The 25463-nt window shown below is 38.9% G+C and overlaps 1 protein-coding gene across 6 annotated transcripts in view; it reads right to left on the minus strand.

Moving 5' to 3' along the window:
- FER (FER tyrosine kinase) overlaps nucleotides 1-25463 on the minus strand; it is a 239676-nt gene that overhangs the window by 157906 nt on the left and 56307 nt on the right. The window contains exon 11 of one of the 6 annotated variants that reach the window (XM_078386259.1): nucleotides 346-25402. The exons of the other annotated variants lie outside the window; for them this stretch is intronic. Coding sequence (XP_078242385.1) covers nucleotides 25397-25402 — 6 coding nt within the window. The 3' untranslated portion in view covers nucleotides 346-25396. Of the gene's footprint in view, nucleotides 1-345; nucleotides 25403-25463 lie in introns of those variants that run through there. 6 annotated transcript variants of the gene reach the window in all.

Below are 25463 nucleotides of genomic sequence, written 5' to 3' on the forward strand. Positions count from 1 at the left end.
TCACAATCAACTTGCAAACTGAGCCCATGGTTATCTCTACTGACCAATTACTAAGCAAAACCAAACTAATTTGCAGCTTGCAAACCTGAGAAACCTTGTACTAAATGATAAACAAATGAATGCAAGTAACATCTTATGGGAGTTCCACTTCTAAGAACAAGCTTATCTAAATATCCGTTTGGATCCTCAAACAAGCAGGACACACCCCACATACGCACATTTTCTTCCTTCAATAATACAGAGTTATTGTATTTTAATTACAAAAAATATACTGCATGGCTCAACAAGATCAACAGTCTCCAGCACATAAGGTGTCCACTAAGATGGTTTTGCCAGCACTGTTGACTTTCTTTCTTTCTTTCTTTCTTTCTTTCTTTCTTTCTTTCTTTCTTTCTTTCTTTCTTTCTTTCTAAATTATTTGTGTTTGCGTGTATCTCAGGACTCATTTTAGCAGTTTGACATTTCTTTTGTTTTTGTGTGAGCCCACTTTGACTCTGGCCCTGTTAATACAAATCCCAGTTATTTCCATACCTCTGTTGCACCTACATTTTTTCAGCAGTCATGTGGTACATACATCAGCAAGAGCGTTCACATGGTTTTTGCCTGCATCAATTCATTTATATCTATTTGAACCATTATAACAGGCTACATCACTCTTTAATTTTGTATCAACTCATTTTCTCTATTATTTCTTAGGGAAATCAGGCCCCCACTGTCCTTTCTTTAAAAATACCAAAAGTAGGGCGACAGGGAAGTATGAGCTTTCTCTTCTCCTTCCCTTTTCCCTTCCCTCCTTCATTCACTCATCTTCTTTTCCTTATTTCACTGCATATCTCACCCTCTTCAGTTCCTGGATTTCATTTTTCTTTTCCCTTTTGCACAGCACTGGGAGGAGGAAGTGAGTTTTAGAAGAGTTGCTAAGTATTGTGAAAAGCACAGTTAAAACAAAAGAGAGAGTAAATGCTACACCAGTTTCTTTACAAATCAAAGCAGGAAATGTCCCTCTTTCTACCCCTCTTTCATCCATGGGGGGAGGCTGTCTCCTTCGAACTGTCTCCTTCTGAGCAGTGTACAGTGGTGCCCCGCATGACGACGATAATTCGTTCCCCTGAAATCGCTGTACAGAGAAATCGTCGCCATGCAAAAACAGTTTCCCCGCTGGAATGCACTGAAAACCAGTTAATGCGTTCCAATGGGGAAAATACCTTGGCGTCCAGCGAAGATCCTCCATAGGGCAGCCATTTTGCGAGCGCCAATTAGCTGTTTTTAATTGCTGTCTTCTGAAACATGGGTCCAGAAAACAGCAGGAAGCCATTTTGCGAAGCCGACAATCAGCTGTAAAGATCGTCGTCATGCGAATAAACGGTCCGCAAAGCACGGACCAAATCATCGTGAAGCGGAATTCCCCCATTGAAATGCCTGTTTTGAGAATAGCTACAGCGATCGTAAAAAGTCATTACCCTGTGGTATCGTCATTTAGCGGGGTCGTCATCATGCGGGGCACCACTGTATTCACATTTTCACCAGTAGCAACTGCTGGCACTAGCAATTTACCAATATTCCTTTCAAAAGAAAATAATAATTAAAAAAGAGGGTACAAGCGCAGTGGCCATGAAGTGGCCACAGTGCCCAGAAACCCAAGCCCTTCACAAAGGAAATAAATTGACAGCAACATTCACACATGCTGAAATGATGAGGAATGAAGCAATACAGCACAGGTACAATTTAACAAAAAACCCTCCCGGCGAGGGGAAAATAAATTGATTGCCCAGGTAAACAAATCAACATCGGCCATGTCTTGCGTGCCTGGAAAATTATGAAATGATTTTAAAAACAGCCGAATCAGTATAACCGGGGGTTATTTTGGCAGGTGTGATCAAGTCCTGAGGTCATTAATAGAGACTGGGCAGTTCAGAAGGGTTGTGAGTTTGAAACCTATTGAGCAATATTCTTTAATTTAGTTTTCTTTGCCAAGTAAAGAAATCCTTGGAATCATAAGAGAGAAACACCCCAGTTACCTCCATCCAAAAATCTGAGTGTGATGGGAGAGGGGTACATTCTTAAATTTCTTATGTCTTATGTCTTAAGTCTGGGCAAAAGGGTAATGTTGATGTCTTCCCGATGAAAGGTGTGGGCAAACCTTCCAACAGGCTTAGAAATCTTCTCCCATATTCAAGGCTCTTTGCCTTGCCTTTGGGGTATCTAGATTATATCTTCAATGGACTTTCTTCAACTTTCCTCTTGTTTCTTCCAGTATCCACAGAAAGTGCAATCTTCTCTTTGCTCACATGTGTGGAAGTTCTGTCATCCTCCCCATACCAGGGAACAAACTGATGGATTTTGTTATAGCTAAGTAGATGGGGCAGTTCATCAGACTTCATCAGTAATGGCAGCTCTTTTGGGGGAGAAAAGGGGGACTGAGCAGAACACAAACATTCTCTATATATCTGACTGCAAATGTAACACTTGTAAGCTGCAAAAGTACATGCACAGAAAAGTATTTCATTGGGTTATCTAGTTCAGCACTGGCTATCCTAACTAGCAGTCATTCTCCAGAGTTTAAAAAGACAGTCTTTTCCTCAGACTAAACCTAGAACTCTATACAGGAAAAACATGTGCTCTGCAGAAAAACTATGACCTTGCTTTTAACTGTGATGAAGTAATCCAAAGATAGCGTACAAAATCTTTAAACAGGATGAATTAAACCTAGTGAAAGGGAATATCAGGCACATAACACCAATGCCTCTGGCACCTACCATGGTATTATCAAAGCACAAAAGAAGATGTAAACAGGCTCAGCATGGTAAAGAGCTCACAAAAGAGCAGCCACCATTTCACATATAAGGAAAGGAAGTATGGTACATGTCAAATGATAAAACGGCAAGGCGGGCCGGATGTGGCTCACGGGCCGTAGTTTGGAAACCCTTAGTCTAGAGCAGTGGCATGCAGTCTCAGAGAAGCCGAGAGACATTTTTCAAGTTTGGTGGCTTTGGGCCCTCCAGATGTTTATGATTACAGTTCACTATTTCCTACACTAATGAGAGCTGTGGGCTAGAACATCTGGAGAACCAAGAGCTCCCCGGTCTTCATTTGCTTGTGGTTATTTTGTTCATCATATCCTTCTCTTTGTACTTCTGTTGTTAAAAAAAAAAAGACTTTTGAGCCTGTCAGATGCAGAATTAGGAACGCTTAAGTCCCTGTCATTTCAAAGGTAATGAATGAGGCATACCTAGCTCTGCACTGGATCTGGCTTGTTACCATGCTATTTGCCCTGTGGTGGCACAACAGTTAAATTGCAGTATAGCACACAAACTCTGGCTCACAACCTGAGTTTCATCTTGACAGGCTCAAGTATCTGATTATAGGCTGACTCAGCCTTCCATCCTTCCATAATCGGTAATGTGAGTATCCAGCTCACTCAGAAGGGGAGGGGAAGTGTTTCTTGAATAGCGTATTTTGCACTCCATAAGACGCACCTCTCCATAAGACGCACCAAATTTTTAGGAGAATAAAACAGGAAAAAAATAATCTGGGAATTTCGGCCTGCTGGGCCAGTGGGGGTGAGGGTGGGGGAAGCCTCCAAAGGGTCCTAGAGTGCCTTCCAGGACCCTTCAGAAAGGTCTTCAGAAGGACCCCTCTGAAGGGTCCTGGAAGGCACTCTTGGACCCTTTGGAGGCTTCCCCCATTCTCACCCCCGCTGGCCCAGCAGGCTGAAATTTCCAGATTATTTTTTCCCGTTTTCTTTTCCTTAAAATTTGGTGAGTCTTATGGAGAGGTCCGTCTTATGGAACACATCCTAGGACCCTTTGGAGGCTCACCCTGCCCCCCCCGGGGGCCAGAGGGGGCAAAATCACCACCTTCAGGGATTCTTCTGAAGCTCCTCAAGCCTTAAAAGAGTCCCTGAAGGTGGTGATTTCGCTCCATAAGACGCATACACTTTTCCCCCGATGTTTTTTGGGGGAAAAGTTTGTCTTATGGAGCAAAAAATATGGTAATTATCTTGAAAACAACTCAGAGAGGGCTCTAGCATTATGAGGCAATAATAAATGAAGCCCAAACAGTAATAATAACAACAATAATAGCAGCAATAATCTCTTCAGGCAGGCTTGTCTTTAAAAACCTGTGGTCTGAGAGGGGGTTTAAATAGATTTTTGTGCTCTGTTATTTTAAATGTGTTTTAATATTGTTTTTATTTAACATTTTATAGATTACTTGCTCAATTCTTTTTAAATATTTGTATACTTACTGTTTTTAGCACTTAAATACTGTTGTTTTTTTAATGATGTAAGCCAGTCTGGATCCTTTTAAGGAGAAAGGCAGGATAAGAATATTTTAAATGAATGAATGAATGAATAAATGTTGCTACAATAAGTTCTGTTAACTGTAAAATGAGTTTATGTTTAAAAGCATGTTTTTAACTGAAAACACTCCTTTTTACCCTCATGACCCTACCACATACTACAATGGAGTTTATAGAACCTCAGAGGATTTGGAAAACCTTGTGGAAAACTACCTTGGATCCAAGTAAAGAACAAAATTTCATACATGCTGCTCTGACATCGTAAACGTGGCATAACAGCCATCATCACTGTGACATACAGAAAAAAACTGAAATTCTCAAGAAATAGAGAAATGTACTTTGAATTTTAGATTTCAGATTACATCTTTTTTTTAACATAGCATTAAATTAAATAAAACTGATGATTGTTTTTTAAAATTTCAAAGCAAACACTAATGTGTACTGTTTGTTGTGGGTTTTCCGGGCTGTTTGGCCATGTTCTTACGGTTTTTCTTCCTAATGTTTCACCAGACTCTGTGGCCGGCATCTTCAGAGGACAGGAGTTAGAACTCTGTCTGTGCTCTGTTCTGACTCCTGTCCTCTGAAGATGCCGGCCACAGAGACTGGTAAAACATTAGGAAGAAAAACCTTAAGAACACGGCCAAACAGCCCAGAAAACCCACAACAACCATTGGATCTCGGCTGTGAAAGCCTTGGAGAATACACTAATGTGAACTGTTTCTAACCAGTTTAAAAATTATTCCAACATACTAAGGAAAGAACTGTTTCAAATAAAATCATTCCAAACATTTCCTTAAGTCCAGGAAATGTTTGTTTCTAATGTGAATACACACGAAAGCATACAAAATTAATTCCCTTTTTTCAATTTATTCAGGTGTTATTGTTCGTTTCTATTAACATTAGCCTATTGACAATTAATTTAGATTATATAACATTATTTGGGCATTTTTCCCAGAGGCAGAAATGCTTGTAGAGTACAAATGGGGAATGTCAGTTCATCTACTGAAGAAAATGAAGTTCTCCTTCATTTGCACAAGCATCAGGGGAGAAACTGATAATGTAATCTCTAAAGAAGCCTTCTCACTACAAAGGCAGTACCTCATTACAATTCTAGACAAGCCATGTATGTTGCAGCATTGGCCTTAAATTCAGATTGAGTTTTAAATTTAAAGCAAAAATTTAAGAGACGTCTGTTCAGTATCAATATACCAACTAAGCACTAAAAGCAACGGGTTATGAAATATTTTAAAAAATGTTTATTACTCATGCATAGTCCACTAATAAATAAAACCTTTTATTATTCAGTGGTACAGAATCCATGCAGTGTTCTTCTGTAGAATTCTGCTTTACAATTTAATATGCTAAGTGTGAAAAAAATATTTTGAAAAGCATTGCCAAAATCTCCAGGAGCAAAATCAATCCAAGATAAACCTGAGCTAATGATATACACATGCTTTTCATGGAACTTCAAGGAAAAATTACAGAATGGCAAAGTATCAAGCATAAATTCATGGTTAGCCTTACAAACACCCCCCCCCCTAAAATAACATGGGAGAATAACCCAGTGGAATGCCAATGTAGTGCAGTGGATGGAGTAAAAGAGTAGGACTCAGCAAACCTTAGTTCAAATCCCCACTTGATTGTGTGAGGGCAGTAGAAACTGACTGAGAGAGGGGAGTGGTACATTACTCACTGAACATCCCAAATACCTCAAAAATCCTATTTAGGTTGCCATACAATGGAAGTAGATTGATAATGCACAACAATACTCCACTGACTCATTTTATCCAAACATCCTCTTAATGTCAACACAGAAACGTGGGAAATTAATCTCAGGACTTTTTTTTTAATTGCACCGTCCCACAGTTACAAACCTTCCTTTTTGAACTGCTGGCCAAAATCCTTTTGCTTAGTGTAAGCCAAATAGTAACTTTTTGATCCATTCCTTCCCGGTAAACAAATTGTCCCTGCCATTATTCTCAGGGCTATACACGCCCCAAGAGTCACAGCAGAGATACTTTGTTTACCAGGGAGGAATGGGCCAAAATTTGACTTGCTAAGCAACAGGATCTAGGCCATTAAAATATTTTCCTCCTGCTAATCATGGAATAACCTTCACTATCAATTACCATTCTGGTTCTATGCCACTCTTGAATCAGATTACACCAACTGTTAAAGCTAGTGCCAAAATTCATCTCTTATTTCTTACTATTCGTATGCACTCCTTTCAATCCTTGGACAGTCCTACCAGAGGCACACAGGTTTACAAATTAAAGTCCAGTCTTAAAAATCAACAGAACTATTCAACGGAGACCTGTGAGCTTCCAGGACTTAGATAACAGCCCCTATACATTTCAGTCTATAATCCTATGTGCACTTTAAGCTTCCACAGGACTATCAGAGCAACTGTGGTTCATAAATCTCAGGTTACTAAAAGAATTACTAAGCTTGCTAAATTTGACCACACACTGCTCTAAAACATAATCAAGGAATACAGTACTTCATAGAAAGCAGTAAAAACAGTTTAAAGAATGTAGTATGAGAAATATAGATTAAGAGATAATAACAAATTTAATTGCAGAATTGTACATGACTAGAACTGACAATTTAATACACACTTGGAGATCCGAATAAATCTTGTGGGGAGGAATAATCTGGAAAAGGAGTTCAAAAACAAGCAGAAGCCATTTTATCTTGCAAATAACAGTTAATAATTTTTAGCTGCAAAATGTCTTGGTCATAGCAGGTACAGTTAAGAATTATAGTAACCAAAAGATATAATCAGCTCATAATGCTGACATTTAATACAAATATAAAGAAAGTTTCTAAAGAACAAGATAACTTTTATGAACATATTAAACTAGGTGCTCACTCACAAAGCTTCTTCAATAACCATAACATCAAATTTAACATCAACTTCACTTTGCAGTCTTATATCCAATTAACCTAATGATATGATCCCCTGATAAGACAGACACGGCTCAGACAAGGAGATCTGTGGTTAATTAGTTCACCTTTTTTATTTAAATGGCACAATTAATTTGCCAACTTTTCCAGAAAGCTCTTCATAGTTCAGAATCTCAATTTAATGTCACATGCTGTGGTATACAAACAAGCTTTGAACTACAAAGCTGCCTTAGTACATCATTTTCACCAGAAACAGAAATGTAGCTTGATAGTAGGAAATTAAGTGAACCATCTACAAACAGGTCTCCAAAGAGAACAAAGAGTTCCCCTTGGCGTTGCTACGGAAAGGGACTTAAAGGAACAAATAACTAAAATGATCAGGTCTTCTCTTTGTTATGCTCTCCCTTCCATCCACCACAGTCTGGACACTGTCTAACAGAAATAATGCCAAGAATTTTTCTAACGGCTTTGAGACAAAGAATCTGGGCTTCTGTAGCAAATGAGACAAAAGAAGGGGAAGATAAGACGGGGAAGAATTCTTACAGCTACACTTTAAATATTTTCTTATAAAATAGAGAGTCCTGGACCACTTTCAAAACTAACAATATTTTATAGAATAAGTCTTAACCCGCGAAAGTTAATAAGTCAAGGTGGATCAGGTTGTAGGAGTCCCTGGGCTGCGGACATCATTTAACTATCATATTATTGCGCACTTCACTAAATGAAGTTCTCACTATTCACTTATGAACAACGTACTCTCTAATTTTCAGCCCCACTAGGCAGGGCTCCATCTCTCTTGTGACTTCACCTCTGCCTGCGCATGTGACTCTGTCCCCCCCCCCAGGGTTCTGTCATGACCCAAGCCAAAGAGGTTGAACACAATCGCTGCACGGAGAAGGAAAAATGCTGCACAAAGGGAAGCGGAGTCGCACACATGCATGGCTTGGAGGGAACCTTGCTCATGAACCATTGTTTAATTATAGTGAAAAAAGTGTTAGTGTAATAACTCTTTTCGATAAGAATCCATGTTCATAAGCTTCATAGCTCAACATCTGATGCATATACGTCCACGTAACTGAAAACATGTGCAGATGATCATCCAGAGTTTTGAACATTATGGAAAGCTTTCCATATATTTAAATGTATATAATTCTATTTACAGCATCCAAACTTATATGTATATCTGTATAGCGGTGGTCCCCAACATTTTCTGAACCGTGGACTGGATGGGGGGTGGGTGGGCTCCATGCGCAGGGAGCGGGACACTCCTGCACTCGTGGGTGTGTTTGTATAAATAAATAGATATTTGTATCTATTTATGTAAGCATAAGGAAAGAGCTAGGAAAGAGCCTGATATTGCTGGACAATGTTGTGCCCTCATTGCCAGCAGGAAAAAAAGAATGCTAATCTTTACACAGCAAAGGACAGCCTGAATATTGACAATACCCATGGCAGCAATCAAGATGGTATACATTACAGGATATCCTCTTCTGCTCACTACCATTCATACTTGTTGAAAAACAGCCCTAAAAATTGCTTTGTGTTTGGGTGAGAAGTGATTAATTGATGGGGAAAAAAGTAATTTAAAAGACCTTTGCCCAAACTTCCCCAAATCTGACAGAGTAAGAACAGAACTTTCTTCTACATGTATGCTAAACATAGTGCTGATCCAAAATCCAGGTCCAAAGTTATAATTTTTGCTTGGCATGTCCCTATTTTCAGAACTGCCTTGCAGGATGTTGATTTGCAATGCCAGTACAAGACATGCCAGTACAAGAGTGCAGCAATAATGCAATTCTTCAAGATTTAAGAATGAATTTTAAAAAATTCTATTATTGTTCACAAAACAAGGGCTTTTAAATACACTGTTGAGAAAACAGCTAAAAACTTCTAAACATGAATAGGCAGCCTGTTGTCTTGCAGAAGTCAGTAGAGTGCAACTGCTCCCCTCCATCACTACTGACTATGCTTGCTACAGCAGAGAGCTGTAGTCCACTTACACGGGTACTGTACACCCAATCTGATGGGACTGAAAAAGAAACTTTATCCTCCTTTTGTTCCTTATGACACCATCTGCATGTGTCACAAATCTGTTCTGGATCACGGTGCAATGCTGGTAGATAAAAGAGCACTGTGAGATGTGGAATTTCCCAAAGCTGTTTGTTCCACTGCTATATGAACACCATAGGACATATGCACTAAAGACAAACAGAATCTGTGAATTTCTGATTAGATTTTCTCTTTCATATTAAATAAACACAGGGATATTTCAGTGAGTGAATAATGTTCTTTAATTAATTATGGTTTCTGAGCATTATGATGACATTTACTAAACATCTAAAATACATTCAATTGAAAGAATTGAACAAAAAACCAACTATACAATACATGGGTCTGGAACAAGTTCTAAAACTGCATTTTCAAAATGAAAACCCCCACGGGCAGGTGAGATTCTTTCGCAAACGTTATGACTCAAAGCCACTTAGAATTGCACATAACCTGGGAAAGCTTCTGTACCTCAGTGTTCAAAGGTTATTTTATTAGCATCTGGTAGCACTACCCTCTGCTCAGAACACTGTTGAGCTATACTGAAAGTTCTTTATCTCAGTAAAGCAGATGCCTGATGGAATTAACCCTGATTGAAGTTTTGGCAAGAAATGCACTTTTAACCATTTTAGTTTTTACATTAACAGTATTAAAGAATAAATCCTACGTGCTTCATAAACTGAAACAGAAAGAGTTATGCAGTTTAAATAAAATAAAGCCAAGCTGACTATATCTGAGAGGCACGCACTAAAACTGAATATATACTTGACCAACAGGTCTCTTACAGCTATATTTTAACCATTTATGTGTATAATGTTTCACTGTATTGCAAGTTCATTACAATATTACAATACTTAACTTTTATAGATTTTTAAACCATAAGGTATATCAAAATAGAGATCAACGTGAGGATGTATGACCACCACTAAAAAAGAACACATGAATGTGCAGTCTATAAATAGTTGATCAAATTTGCTCTTAAGTGCTATGTGTCAGTACTTAAACCCACATTTGCTTTTATGTTAGACATTATGTGTGGAGAATTTATAAACACAACTAAAGGGGAAGCCCGTTCAAGGCAATTCCAAGGATCTTTTGGTTTATTCTCTAATTTATTTGTATACTTCTTGTACACCAGACTGAGCTATTAGCTGGTATTTACTTCCAGAATCCAGCAATTAAGGTAAATAATGAAGCAGCTGAATATTCTTTAATAAGAAGCCTAATTAACTTTTCTGCTGTCTTTATAGAGATTGTATTTGTCTTCATTTGGAAGGAATTGTCACTCTTGAATTGGCATCCTCAGCCACACTAGACGCTGCTCTAAGTCCTCTATTCAGAGCACATTACCACAGTCTCTAGAGACTGAAGGTGGCCTAATCTAATCTATCTTTATAAGTTAATTCAAAAATATTATGGAGAACATTTTTGAATTAACCTTTGAATTAACCTTCAGAATTAACTGAAGGTTGTCTAATATCTTTATAGGATAATTCAAAAATATTATGGAGAATCCTCAGCTTAACTGAACTAGTTTGATGAGAACAGTGCTGTTTCCAATTGTCCTTCACCAAATCTAAGATGTACCATGCCAAGTTTTGGTTCCTTCATGATAGAGACTCCACAAGCCACACAGACCGCTATCAGAAAGACTGAAAATGATTAATAAATTAATAGGATTGGTTAAAGAACCTATGGAACTAGACAAGTTAATATGGCAAAAAGAAAATCACCAAATCGCAAAGTTGTATAAACTATTATTGGAAATAAATATGGAACAGGAAGTAATTAAAGAAAATATGATAAAATGGAAGCAGGAATTAGGTAGAACAATTCAGACAAAGGACTGGTTTAGAGCACAGAATGATAACCAAAAACTATTAATAAGTACAGGAGGAACCTTTGGTGGAGGATTGTTTAATAAAATTATAGGAATATTAATGGACAAACTAACAGACTCATTGAAAGGAAAGAGAACGGAGCATGAACCTCAATGCGGGAAAGTAAATAATTATCTCAGAGAGAAATGGAAGAAAGATTCCAAACCTGTACCAAGTGACTTAGGCTTAAATTAGAAGCAGAACTGCTCTCAACAGAAGTAAAAACAAAGTAGATCAGATTGTTAAAATGGATATAAAATAAGAATTAAGAAAGGTATTATTAAGATTGTGAAGAAAATAAATGTCTGGTGGAAAATAAGGAAGTAAAAATGTTAAAGACTTACTGTTTTGCAAAAGAGATAATAGAAAGTTATTTTGGTTATGTGCTAATATTGTGATAATTATTTACTTATTTTTATAATTTCTTTTTTAAATGCAATAAAGATTTTAAAAAAACACAATAGAGACTCTACAAGAAAGTGAAAATAATCTCTCATCAGCAAACAGTATCATCTGCTAAGAGTAGCCTAGATTTCACAGACAATGAATCCTCTCTGCTCAACAGAGAGTTATATTCAGATATCCATATGGAGGCTTCTGCTAAAGGAATACTCTCATGATCAGTAGAGGTAAAATAGGCACATCTCCTCTTGCAAGTGTGATCTGGAGGACTGGGGAACTTACATTAAAAAGTACTCTGAGATACCTTATGGCCCCACCACCTCACATATACCAGGTCTGTGAAGGTGTGCTAAAAACTGATTTATTTCAATGCATTCAAGTATATCTAAATTCTACATTTAAACCAGACACCCTTTTGGTGAACATGAAAACTCTTTCATTTACTGAAGGACTCCATTGTTTGCGGGAGAGCTGTTCTGGATCCAATTCTAAAATGTCACCGTCAGTATCCTGTACATTTTTTCTGACAGTTGAACTAAAAACTTTGGCATTTTAAGCTGGGCTTATGACAAGAAATGCTTATCATCAGAGTGGTATTTGAGATAAAATGCAAGATGAATATAATACAAGGAAGAACAGTTCTAGCTTCATATTCAATCAACCATTTTACTTAGAAGCAACACAAACTGAAACAATGTTGGCAGATCTCAACCATCTGCTATAAATTTATGGATCACAATACATGTAACTCTTTTGTGGGAAGCCCTTTTAAAACACATTTCTTACCTTAACACTTGTAGATGTTGTGTGTGTGGTTTGCATAGAAGGTGACAAAGATTTAGAAGGAATTGGAGGAATTACAGAGACTGCTTTAGAAGGAACAGCAGACTCAGTCTTCGCACACGCACTATTTAGTTCAGGATCTAGTTTATCCTGCAAGCCTTGACGTTTGGTACCTGTACATCCATGAGTTCCTGGAGATTTGCTGCGTTTCTTGTCCATAATGGATTCTGGTATTAATCCATAAATATATTTGTCTTTGTCAGCCAACGTACTGAATGAAGTGGCTCCCAATGAAATAATATCTAGCTGTTGACTGCAGCCTTGAATCCCCACATAATTTTGTTCAGATTCACAGGAAATTTATAAATAAGCAGGCACACTTCTCAATTCAGCTATACAGATTTTTCTGCCAAGTCTGACACACTGCAAAATGAGACCTCAAATACTGACAAAATCCTTAGGTTGTCCCTGGCTCCCATGTATTGGCAGGCACAAATGCTCTTTGCCTCATAACAAAACGTTGCAAAGGATACTAGTCATTTCTTCCACTTATTTACAGGTCCTCCTTACACACTAATACAGTATATATATATATATATATGTATATCAGCAATTATTTAGCTCCATTCTTATTCATACTGCCCAAAGCTCCACTGAAATACTTTCATTTTCCTACGCAAACAAGAAAATGGTGAGCAGTTGTTCTAGCTTCCACTCCTAGTTACTGAGGTGATAGAATGTCCCAGAAGCTAACAGTCTCCTTCTGTCACTTTGAATGTGAAAATTCTGCTGATAGAAGGGATTAGAACACTTGTATATATTCCGCTGTGATAAGAACAGCATGTGTGTTAAAAGGACAAATTAACATGCAGCAATGAACAATTGCACTTTAACTGATATATCCAATCAGCAGATCATACACAAGGCAATGCCAGATCTATATTTTAAGGAGCTCTTGGACAAGATGCTTTCATTGAGCCCCTTTTCTCCTCTCTACTACACAATCCTGTCCACTCACTTGCCTCCTCCTCAGGGCATAATCCTCACTACCTTTCACAGAGGAGACAGCAAGGCAAGTAGAGGTTGCCATTCCATCTCCTACTCCTCTTCTCACTGCTTCTTCACTTGCAAAAGGGCAGGGGAATGATAATAGAAGATTAGAGCTGTACACATCCTGGTGTACAGGCTTCATTAGGTGCCTGAGTTGCCAGTCTTAACACAAGGAGCTTCAAAAAGGTCCTCCCCACAACTGAAATCCCATACTAGCCCGAAGCAGATACAAAAAGACTGGAATATCTGCACCACTGCTTGTACTAGCCATGGTTCACTGTTAGAATTGCACCAAGAAAACCACACAAATAAGGTTTCTAGTACTGAAGGTAACTTACAAAAAAAAATGGGCCTCATATATTTATGAGTTTTCTCATTCTATCATTTATGTACTTTAGGAGCAAGAATACATATTAACTAGTTCCTTTAACAACTGAAACATTATTTTACAACTAAACATAATCTTTAAGTGGAATGAAACAAATCCATATGGCTTTCACACCAGTCAAATTTCAGTTTAGCATTTTGTATACATGCAAAATTCATTCATTTGGAGATCAAGACCAATCCTGCATACATTTTTTCTGAAATAAAGCATATTCAACATACTGAAACTAGTAAGCATAGGATTGGGGCTTAAAATTTCTGAACCTTCTGAACCAAGTGTTGGTAGCTCTAGATAGGGCAGGAGAGGTAGTGTTTCTTCATGTAATGAGAAACATGCACTGATATTATGTGTTAGGGCACAACAAACCTAATCATATAACAGCTTTAGGTGCCATATCATTATAGTTCCTATGTTACTTGTCCACAGGAAGGGAACATGCACATTTGCTTTTTAAAATCTTTTTGTAAATTTTCTAAAATTAAATTTGCTATTAACCAATGGTACTGTTTCATTTCCCTACCCTGCTGCATTCTGAACTCCTATGGTACTGTACCTTCTACCCAACTGGACAATGCACAGTAACAATTATGGTGTGAAAATTGTGGCCTTTACAACCTCAGAAGAAGACCCTCATGAAATACAGTATAGCCTATTTTGGGTCATAGTGTCTATGTGCTAAATTACTTGCAAGGAACACAGAGGATTTTAACTGTATGGGGTGGGATAATAATCACTAGAATTGCAACAGGTGGAGTTGCATTTGTGTCTTCCCATTGCATTTGTGAGGAAAACTCCTCTTCAGAATTTGTTATTTGCTTTAGGTGAAAATCTAAAGGCAGAGTACAGGAGAAAGAATTCTGAAGCAAACAGAAGGGCCATCTTGCTTATAAAACTAGTGACATGGTAGCACTCTTCCCATTTTCTTTCTAGTATATATTGGAATTTATCTTGGTAAACCACTTGCAATAATTGTCCTTGAGAATTTTCTCCCATTCATTACAGAACAAACAGGCAAGTGTCACCCATTTCTGTGAAGGAACAGTGAAGGTCTTCTAGGAAAAGTATTGCTTCTATCAAGAATTTTAGCACTACTGAAGTAACTTTGATGCCTTAATCCTCCTTATGATCTTAACTATAGATGCTGTAACACTATTTATGAAAGAAACAGAATGTATCTGTAGGAGAATATACTTAAACAGGAGGTCTTGTCTTGTTCATAATTTGCACAACACAAAATTGAGTCTATTGGCTTGCATATTGAACAGTTAATAATCTGGGACAAACTTAGTTCTTACTGCTATGATTCATTTATCTTCCCCCTCTCAAATAAAGACTTGAGAGGAAAAAAATTTTATACAGTGGTGCCTCGCATAGCGATGATAATCTGTGCAGCAAAAATCTCTGCAAAGCGATTTCGTCGCTATGCGATTTTAAAAAGACCATAGGAATGCATTGAAACCCCTTCAATGCATTCCTATGGGCTTAAAACTCACCTTAAAGCGAAAATCCTCCATACGGCGGCCATTTTTGCTGCCCGGTAAGCGAAGAATCCATCCCAGAAAATAGCGGGCGGCCATTTTTTTAACCCGGTGGCCATTTTGGAACCGCCAATCAGCTGTTGGAAAAACATCGCTATGCGATAATCGGTAAGTGAAACAGCGAACCAATCATCGCAAAGCGATTTTTCCCCTTAGGGAACATCGCAATGCAATTGCAAAAGCGATCGCAAAATCTTCGTTGCTATGCGATTTCGTCGTTAAACAGGGCGCCCATTAAGCGAGGCACCACTGTATTTCTGTTTTTGCACTGCACACAGATCAGTATCACAGATCATAAGGATTATAGAGTTGGGTGACAAAGTGAAGATGCTGACAGGCACATCCATGCTGAGGGGAGCGGGGAGAACGAGTCCAAGGCAAAATAAGTATCCCATTCAAGGCCCTACCATCTTGCTACAGCCAGGATGAGAGTTGAGAAAAGAGCCGCATTCCCTCTGCCCTCCCCTCCATGTAGTCTTTTCTCTTATCACAAAGGCAGAGAACTAACTACAGCATGACTCTGAAGCCTTCTTCATATCCTCTCAGAAGAACAAGGTGGATTAAGATCCTGTGCATTTACAACTTCCCCAAATTACCTCCAGAATGGCCAATTTTGGCCCACACTGCTGCTGAAACATGGCTATAGGGAGAACCTCAAGCACCAAATTCATTATCCTGTCAACAAAACTCCCTCTGATGGCAAAGCAGCACTCCCACTGCATCCTGTGGTCCAACAGCCACTCTCCCATGGAATACAGGAATGCTCCCTTTAAACAAATCTCCAATCCCATTTTCTGTAATTAACTGAAGAGAAGGCTGATATGGCATTATCAGATTCTCTCAGATAGTCTTTATCACCATTTTCTACCTACCTACATAGAAAAAGTTTTCTCATTATAATTTGGGCAAACAACTGCAATTTGAAAGGGGGCGGGAATAGAATATGATCTAGTGGTAAATATTGAAGTGATCTGCAGTAGACCACCAAGGATTTCCAACTCCCAGTACTATGAAAGTAGTGAAAACAAACAGGCTCCTTTCCTTTCTAAACCAGGCTGCTAGTATCAAGAAAATTTGTGGGGAAAACAGGAACAGGCTTGTTTGTAAGCAACATTATTGGGTGGGTGGGTGTGTTTCCTATGCCAAGCATCTGCTCAAGACAGACCTTCCTGCTCGTTTTTATATTTTTCTTCGTCAGACACTAATTTGCACATGCTCCTAGTTGGTGCTGGTATGGGAGAGAAAGGAAGATACTTCGGTTTATAAGTAGGTTCTGTTGCATCCTAGTTAAGATTCCATAAACAATGCTGCAAATTAATCAAGATCCTGCTCACCAAAAGTATACCTTTACACTGTCAGTGAGCTCCACCTACTGGTAAATCAACCCAGCAATGATGAATTTTGTAAACTAAAACTGCCTTTTCTGAACTATTACTTCCCACCAATGTTGTGAAAGTGTCAAATTAAAATCCATACAAATTAACATCCCATAGCTTGTATGTACAATAACTCAAGCAGCTGCGCATTTTCACTAGGTTTTCACATATAAAATGAATTAAAAATGACACTCCATGTCTTAGTCTTAATTATGGTGCGTGAAATCGAAACAACTGCAGATCATGGCTTCAGATCCCTATTAGTTTTCATCCACTATAGTAAAAGACTAACCACTGTTTTTAAACCTTCACATGGAAAAAAAGAAGTTGAAAAGGGAAATGAAAGTTTCCCATTTAAACTTCAAATTTACAATGCAAGAGGAAAGGGGAGCACACAAGCCCAAACCTTCTTTTCTGCATGTGGCCAGATGTCCTACCAAACATTCTCCACACCTCCAAAGGTTAGACAGCAACATTCAGAGAAGCCATACCCCTACAATCAAGAGTGCGGACATGCCTCTAGTTTTATCAGCTCCTGGGTCAAAGGACCAGGTAGGGTCTTCCAGCTTGTACTTAAACTAACAATAGAATTTTGCTTCTTCTTCCCCTAGACCAGTGGTAAGGTAAAGGTAAAGGTTCCCCTTGACAGTTTTTGTCCAGTCGTGTTCGATTCTAGGGGGCGGTGCTCATCCCCGTTTCCAAGCCATAGAGCCAGCGTTTGTCCAAAGACAATCTTCCATGGTCACATGGCCAGTGCGACTTAGACATGGAACGCTGTTACCTTCCCACCAAGGTGGTCCCTATTGATCTACTTGCATTTGCATGCTTTCGAACTGCTAGGTTGGCGGGAGCTGGGACAAGCGACGGGCGCTCACTCCGTCGCGTGGATTCGATCTTATGACTGCTGGTCTTCTGACCCTGCAGCACAGGCTTCTGCAGTTTAGCCCACAGCACCACCACGTCCCTCTCAAGATCAGTGGTGGGACAATCCAAATGGAGTTCAAGGTGATTTTTCAAATGTGGTAGCATCTGGAAGGCCACATTTTTGTTCTGTTTTTATTTCTTTTCCTGAAGATGTACACAGTTAAGATTCTCAAATTTATTTGCAGCAGCTAAACACTGAATTCAGTCATTTGTTTATTTAAAATATTTTCATGCAGCTTCCTTTTTAAAAAGAACCCAATGTGGCTTACATCCTAAAAGGACAGTATTTAACACTAACAACAGGAGTATACAAATACTAAAAAAAGGATCAAACAAATGGCACACTAAAAACAGTATTGAAAAAGGCAACACCAAAACACATTCAACACAGTAAGGTATAACAACCCATTTTAAAACCCCATTCAGGCAGCCTGTCACTAAGAGAAAGCTTGCCTGAAGAGAAAGATCTTCACCTGCTTGCAAAATGACAGCAAAGGTGGGGCCAGCCTGGCTTCCCGTGGTAAGATCTAAAGTCTGACAGCAGCAACAGAGAAGGCCTTCTCCTGTGCCCCTACCTAAAGCACCTGTGAAGATGGTGTTATTAAGAGAAAGGTCTCTTCTGATTGTCTTAACACCCAAACAGTCTCAGAAATGGAGACACCATCCTTGAGATAGCTTAGACTTAGGTTGTTTAGGGATTTATAGGTTAGAACCAGCACTTTGAATTGTGTCCAACAACAGATCAGCAGCCAGTGGAGCTGCTGTAACAGTGGGGTTATGTGATCCCTGTGACCAGTTCAGTTAGCAATCTAGTTGTTATGTTTTGGACCCACTGAAGTTTCCAAGCACTTTCCAGAGGCAGCCCCAAGTAGAGCACATCACAGTAATCCAGCCAAGGTATGTAACTAAGGCATGTGTCACCATGGCCAGATCAGACCTCTCCAGGAATGGGTACAGCTGGTGCACTAATTTTAATTGTGCAAATGCACTAGAGGCCACTGCTGAAACCTGGGCATCCAGACTCATATAAATCCAGGAGCACCCCAAAGCTGCACACCTGTGTTTTCAGAGGGAGGGTAACCCCATCCAGCACAGGTTGCATTACTGTTCCTTGATCTGCCTTTTGGTCTTATCTGGATTAAGTTTCAGTTTATTCACCCACATCCAAATCATTACTGAAATCAAACACTGATCTATAGCCAAAACAGCTTCCTCAGATTTAGATGGCAAGGAGAGACAGACATCCCCTAGCACCATCTTCTGAGTTCTCTCCTTCGGGAAGGACCGGAGCCACTGCAAAACAGTACTTCTCGGTCCTATCCTAGAGAGATGGGCCAGGAGGATACCATGGTTGATGGTATTGAAAACCACTGAGAGGTCCATCAAAACCGACATGGACACACTCCACTTGTCCAGCTCCCAGTGTAGATCATCCACCAAGGCAACCAAAGTTGACTCTATCCCATAAACAGGCTTGAAGGCAGATTGAAACAGATCCAGATAATCTGTCTCATCCAGGAACCCACAGAGTTGAGAAGCCACGACCTACTCCAGCACCTTGTCTAAGAGTAGGATATTAAAGACTGGTCAGTAATTATTCAGTATCATGGGATCCAAGGAGGGTTTTTCAACAATGGTCTTACTATTACCTCATTTAACTGTGCTGGGATCCTACCCTATTGCAAGGAAGAATCACCACTCCTCCTACCCACTCACCAGTCCCTTTCTGGCAGCTTTTACAAGCCAGGAAGTGTAAGAATCCAACAGACATGTGGTAGCCTTCACTTTTCCAAGGGTCTTGTCCACATCATCATGAATCATTGTGAATTATACAAGATGAATACTTTTTATTAAATTACCACAGATTTAATACTGATTAATATTTCCAGCTTCCATTTTAATCACAACCACTTTTAAGATCTCACTTGGGAATGCCTCATATAAAAATGCTGACAAACATTTTTCAAGCAATGTCGAAATTAATTTAGCTTCTACTTTTTCCCTAGTCCATCGCAACTAGCTACCAAATTTTATTTCATTGATTCAATCAAAAATGGAAATTTATATTGTGTATATAATTTCACTGAAATGTATAATACTTCAAAATTTGCACTCATGGGTTTTTTCCCCTAAGATGTGAAAAGAGACATATGTTATTTTTTCAACTTTAAATCTAAAGAAAACAACAAATTCTGATCTCATTATTCATGAAGAAAGGGAAAAGAAAAGCACAGTACTTTAGCAAGAATCTTGAAATTTCATTTTGCCATGCAATCATGAGTGAGTGTGATAGAGTTATATAGCAATTTATTTTCCTTATAACACTCTTGCCCTGCAGGTTAATAAATACTAAAATGCTATGAATACTTTAAGAGACTACGTTGGCAAAAACTACCAATAAGATCAAAATGTTGGTATCTGAAACATTTCTTCTATTGTATTTGCACTTCACACCTCCTCCAAGAAACTGAGGATAGCATAGATGGAATTTATCTTTGAATAAGAGCTTGTACTATGGTGAGGGGAGCAGCAAAGACAGCAGACAAGCCCAAGTTCTGTCCCCAATCCCCTGTTCTTGGTGCAAGTAACAAATGAGCAACGAGCCTATAAAAAATAATAATCCTTCATTTCTATGGAAACCAAACAGCTTAAACCAATTAGAATCCAAGAGCTGAGGAACATCCTTAATATAGAATAATGAAAAATACAATTCATTTCTTTGATCGAGCATCTACTTTAGATACTTCACATCTAAACCTCAAACTACCTCTAAAAACAGCAACTTTCCATGAAAGAAAAACAAACAAAAAAGGATAAAAATTTTGCCACTGAATATTTTACTTGAAAACTCCCTCATATGTAATGCATTTATTAGTCTGCTTTGTAATTAGTCTACAAGGCAGATTAATAAATCTTGCTGATCACAATGCAGAAATGTGTAAGGCACTCAATTGTTTAAATCAAGAACTAATAAATAAATTGAAAGCATTTAAGAATGACTTGTTTTACAATGAAAATAACAAAGAAAAATGCCTCATGAATGAATAGTTACATGCTATATACACTGAAGTCATTTAAAAATAACATGAGGCTCAAATCATGGAGACATAAGAGAATATGACTGATTATTTACTACTTGAAATGCATTTTCTCAAAGATATCTGGACAAACCAATGACATATCACAAACTTCACACAAAACACTTGTTTAATGGGCAACTGGGATAGCCAGTGTGAAGTAGTGGATGGACTAGGAGTCAGGAGGCCTAGGTTCAAATCTCCACTCAGCAGTGGAAACTCAATGGGGGCGTGGAACTGGTAAAGGCATTCCTAAAACATCTCATTTATCTTGAACACTAGAATCACTAGTGATCTATTAGAATCACTAGAAGTCAGTTCTGACTTGAAGGCACATTATAACTGGGCAATCATTTTTCGCTCTCTTTTCCATTAAATAAGAATTAGGTAGAGACATACTAAGAAGTAAAGAACCATCATTTGCCAAGGAACACACGTGTGGGGAATGGTGACTGTTGGCCCACAAGAACATGATTAAAATTTTCCCCTATTGTCAAATAGCCTCCTGTAAATATTTTCCATCATCCATACACTTTTATTTCTCCCTCAACAGACCATGGGGCTTATATGCTACAGATAGCCTGTAACTACAAGAGAGAATTCTTTGTGTTCCAAGAACATCTGGTTGTTACAGCAGGAGCTATTCACAAGTCCCACAGATTGCAAATGATCTTGCTTTGTTAGTACTCATACGCTTCTGAACACAAACATAGCTTAGTACCTGGGCTACACAGCAGAGGCTGGGGGTTCAATTCCCCATTGTACCTCCTAATAGAAGTACCAGCCTGTGTAGCCTTGGACAACCTACATAGCCCCAGGGTGCCACAACAAGAAGGGAATGATTAACCACTTCTGTGTACTCCCTACTCAGAAAACCTCAAAAAGGGTCACCATACGTGAGAATCAGCTTGACAAATGGAATTATTACAATGAGTTCTTTTACCCTTACAGGCATTACAGGACATAGAGAAAGTAGTAAAATAGAGAACTCTGAACCACCACCCAGAAACAGCTGTATCACTATAAAGGAAAGAACAATTATATAATGGGAAACCATTTGCTTTGGATGTGAAATATCGAAATCCCTACAGTCACAAAAAACCCTAGCCAAATAGATTTGGGCAAGTCATTTTTTTAGCCTAAATTCCTAGAACTGCTGTAAAAATATAAGATTTAAGTGCTTTGAACAGATAAAAAAGGCAAAGGAGACAGAATGAACTGCACTGTGGTTACACTGTGGTAACCTACAGGTTACAGCACTTAAAGAAGTGCATTAAGGGCTTCAAGACAGCAAAGAAAATCTATGATCTACTTGGTTATAGAAATATCTTCTTCTAAAGATTCAAAGAAGTTGCTTCAGCATAAGATACTAATGTCCAAAGGAAGTTGTAATAAACCCTGCTTGTTTGACCGCCTGGAATTCCATACAGTGTGTGGCACGGAAGCAATCTTCTTTCAGAATCTAAGCTTCTACCTTTTCCTAGCCCTCATTTGAAAATGAACAGGCAGGGACTACAAACGCTCCGACAAAAGCTTCAAGATGCAGAGTGACTTAACCTACTTTATACAAATCAAATATCAGGTATGTATACATTTGTGTCAAAACAAAAAACCAAGAGGCAAACTAATTAAACAAGAGGAAGAATCTTGCGGCATCTTACAGACTAAGAAACTTTATTTGGCATAAGGTTCTACGGACAAAAGCTGATTTCATCAGATGCATGGAATGTGATGCAGTGGGCTGTTGTCCACTAACCTAATGCCAAATGAAGCATTCTCATCTTTAAGGTGCAAAAAGATTCTATGTTGTTTTGGCTGCAACTGATTAACGTGTCTACCTATCTCAAAATGATAATATAAGCAGTTAGATAGGCATATCAGGCTAATTAATAATTCAAACTGTTCTTCTACATTTTTTTTTCATGAACACAAGGCCCATCAAGAAATTTGTAACACTTATATATACTTATATAATAAATCACGCACATGTAAATGTACATGCTCAACTGCTGACTTTGAGAGATAGGAAAAGTCACTTTCTAATCTAGACTACAATTCCCAGAATAATTCCAATTAACGTGAAGGTGTAGTCCACAAAAGGCTTCTCAGTTCTACGTGCCACCTTGATTTGCAAATAACTCTAAATTTGCCTCCGTATTTCTCTCCCTAAAGCACAATAAAAGTCAGCCTCTGCAATCACATTGCAACAATGCAGTCTTGACATCTTCCATGCTATATAATTATCATCATCACCTGTTGTTGTCCATTCTGACCTATGACAACCCTTTTCAGGGTATTCCAGGTAATGAGTACTCAGAAGTGGTTTACCATTCCCTTCTTCTGGCAGCACCCTGGAACTCTGCAGTTTGCCCAAGGCCACACAGGCTGGCTCTACTCACAGGAGGCACAGTTGGGAACTGAACTCCCAATTTCTGGCTCCACAGCCAGATAGCAAAACCACTGTTATTCAGACAGCTTTCATGCTATTTAGCAGCAGGTGATACTTTTTACAAACAGTACTATCCAGGAAGTATTTGGAGTTGTAGTTTTTTTTTTACTCTGACAAACTCTTCCACTACAACTCTCATTTAATGAATATTATATACATAACAATAAGGGACGTGGTGGCGCTGTGGGCTAAACCGCAGAAGCCTGTGCTGCAGGGTCAGAAGACCAAGCAGTCGTAAGATCGAATCCACGCGACGGAGTGAGCTCCCGTCGCTTGTCCCAGCTCCCGCCAACCTAGCGGTTCGAAAGCATGCAAATGCAAGTAGATCAATAGGGACCACCTTGGTGGGAAGGTAACAGCATTCCGTGTCTAAGTCGCACTGGCCATGTGACCATGGAAGATTGTCTTCGGACAAAACGCTGGCTCTATGGCTTGGAAACGGGGATGAGCACCGCCCCCTAGAGTCGAACACGACTGGACAAGAAATTGTCAAGGGGAACCTTTACCTTTTTATATACATAACAATATATTAAAACAGTACATTAAACAGTCAAGGGTCAACTAAATTACTATTTTCTGATACAGTATCTGTTTTTCCTTTTCCTCTTCAAAAGGCTTCCAGTTATCTGCTGTGGACTGAAGAGAAGCCCATCCAGCAGCTGAGCTACAGACACGTTCCTTGCACCTCCATCACAAACCTGGGCAATGGTTCTCAACTCCCACACAATACATTTACCTAGCAGAGTTAGGTACTCCTCACAGTACAGTGATGCCTCACTTAACAACATTAATTAGTTCCAGCGAAATCACTGTAGAGCAAAAAGGTTGTAAAGCGAAATAAAAAAGCCCATTGAAATGCATCGAAAACCGTTCAATGCGTTCCAATGGGCTGAAAACTCACCGTCCAGCGAACATCCTCCACAGGGGCGGCCATTTTCGGTGCCTATAGAGTGAGGAATCCATCCAAAAACACAGCAGAGAGCCATTTTGAGCAGCCGGAGGCCATTTTGAAAACCCAACGATCAGCTGTTTTGATCGTCGTAATGCGAAGAATCGGTTCCCGAAGCAGGGAACCGATCTTTGCAAAGCGAAAAAACCCCATTTAAAACATCGTTTTGCGATCGCAAAAACATTGTCGTGAAGCGGATTCGTCGTTAAACGGGGTGATTTTAAGTGGGTCACAACTGTATCCTAGAACAATGATACCTACATTATTTTTCACATTACTATCCTAATCTTTCCTCCCCTTGCTTTTTTACTGTCATATCTATATCTGTTTCTTCTGTGGTGCATCTATGCCACAAATGTTCCAGAAAACAATCTTACTTGATTAGTTTGTCTAGAATACTATACATCTGATTTTGCATGAATATTGCATAGAAAAATAAATGCAAGTTTGGCAGCTGGAAAAAGGAGGAAAAGAAAAAACAAAGTAGAAACAGTATTGTGTCTCTGAATACAGCATTTCATACATGTTTATGAGAGAATAAGCATGCCCTAAGGACACAGGACTAGAATTTTTAATCAAATGCACATTCTTGCATCTACTAGCTTCTGAAGCCACAATGTCCACTCCTGCAAAGCAGTGTGTGACCTTGAGGAATGAAAAAGGCAAGAGAAAAAAACTACAATTTTTCATTTCCAAAGAAACCATCATGGACCTGTCTTTTTTTATTTTTTCTGCCTTCTGCTAAAACCCAATAACACCAAGCCTCATAATGCAGTACAGTGGACCCTCGACTTACAGACGGCTCGACTTACAGACTTTTCGAGTTACAGACTTCTCTGGCTGCAAAATTTAGATTCGACTTGCAGCCAGAAAATCGACCTACAGACCAGAAAAAAAACAAAATGGAACAAAAATAGAATAAAAACTGCCAGTTGTGGGATTAATCAGTTTTCAATGCATTGTAGGTCAATGGAGATTCGACCTACAGGCTTTTCGACTTACAGCCATCGTTCCAATACGGATTAATTCTTTAAGTAGAGGGTCCACTGTAGTTAAACTGTAGTACTTGCAATGAAGACTCTCCTCACAAACTGAGCTTGATTCTAGGTTCAGGTAGTAAGCTTGAGTTTGACTCAACCTTCCATCTTTCTGATGTCAGTAAATTGAGAACCCAGCACGTGGGGGGAGGGGGACGACAGACGCAATGTGTAGACTGCATAATTTAATTGTAAACTGCCAGATACAGCTTTAAGCACTATGGGGCACTATATAAGTAGTAGATCTTGTTTTGCTTTGCTTTGCTGTATAGATACAGGGACTTGGAGCTTTATACCTTTGTTCCAGAAAAAAAAGAAAAGAACAGAACATAAGGATCATCATGGTGCCAAAGTACC

This window comes from Pogona vitticeps, chromosome 2, assembly GCF_051106095.1.
Source record: "Pogona vitticeps strain Pit_001003342236 chromosome 2, PviZW2.1, whole genome shotgun sequence".
In the NCBI taxonomy this organism is placed as follows: Eukaryota; Metazoa; Chordata; class Lepidosauria; order Squamata; family Agamidae; genus Pogona; species Pogona vitticeps.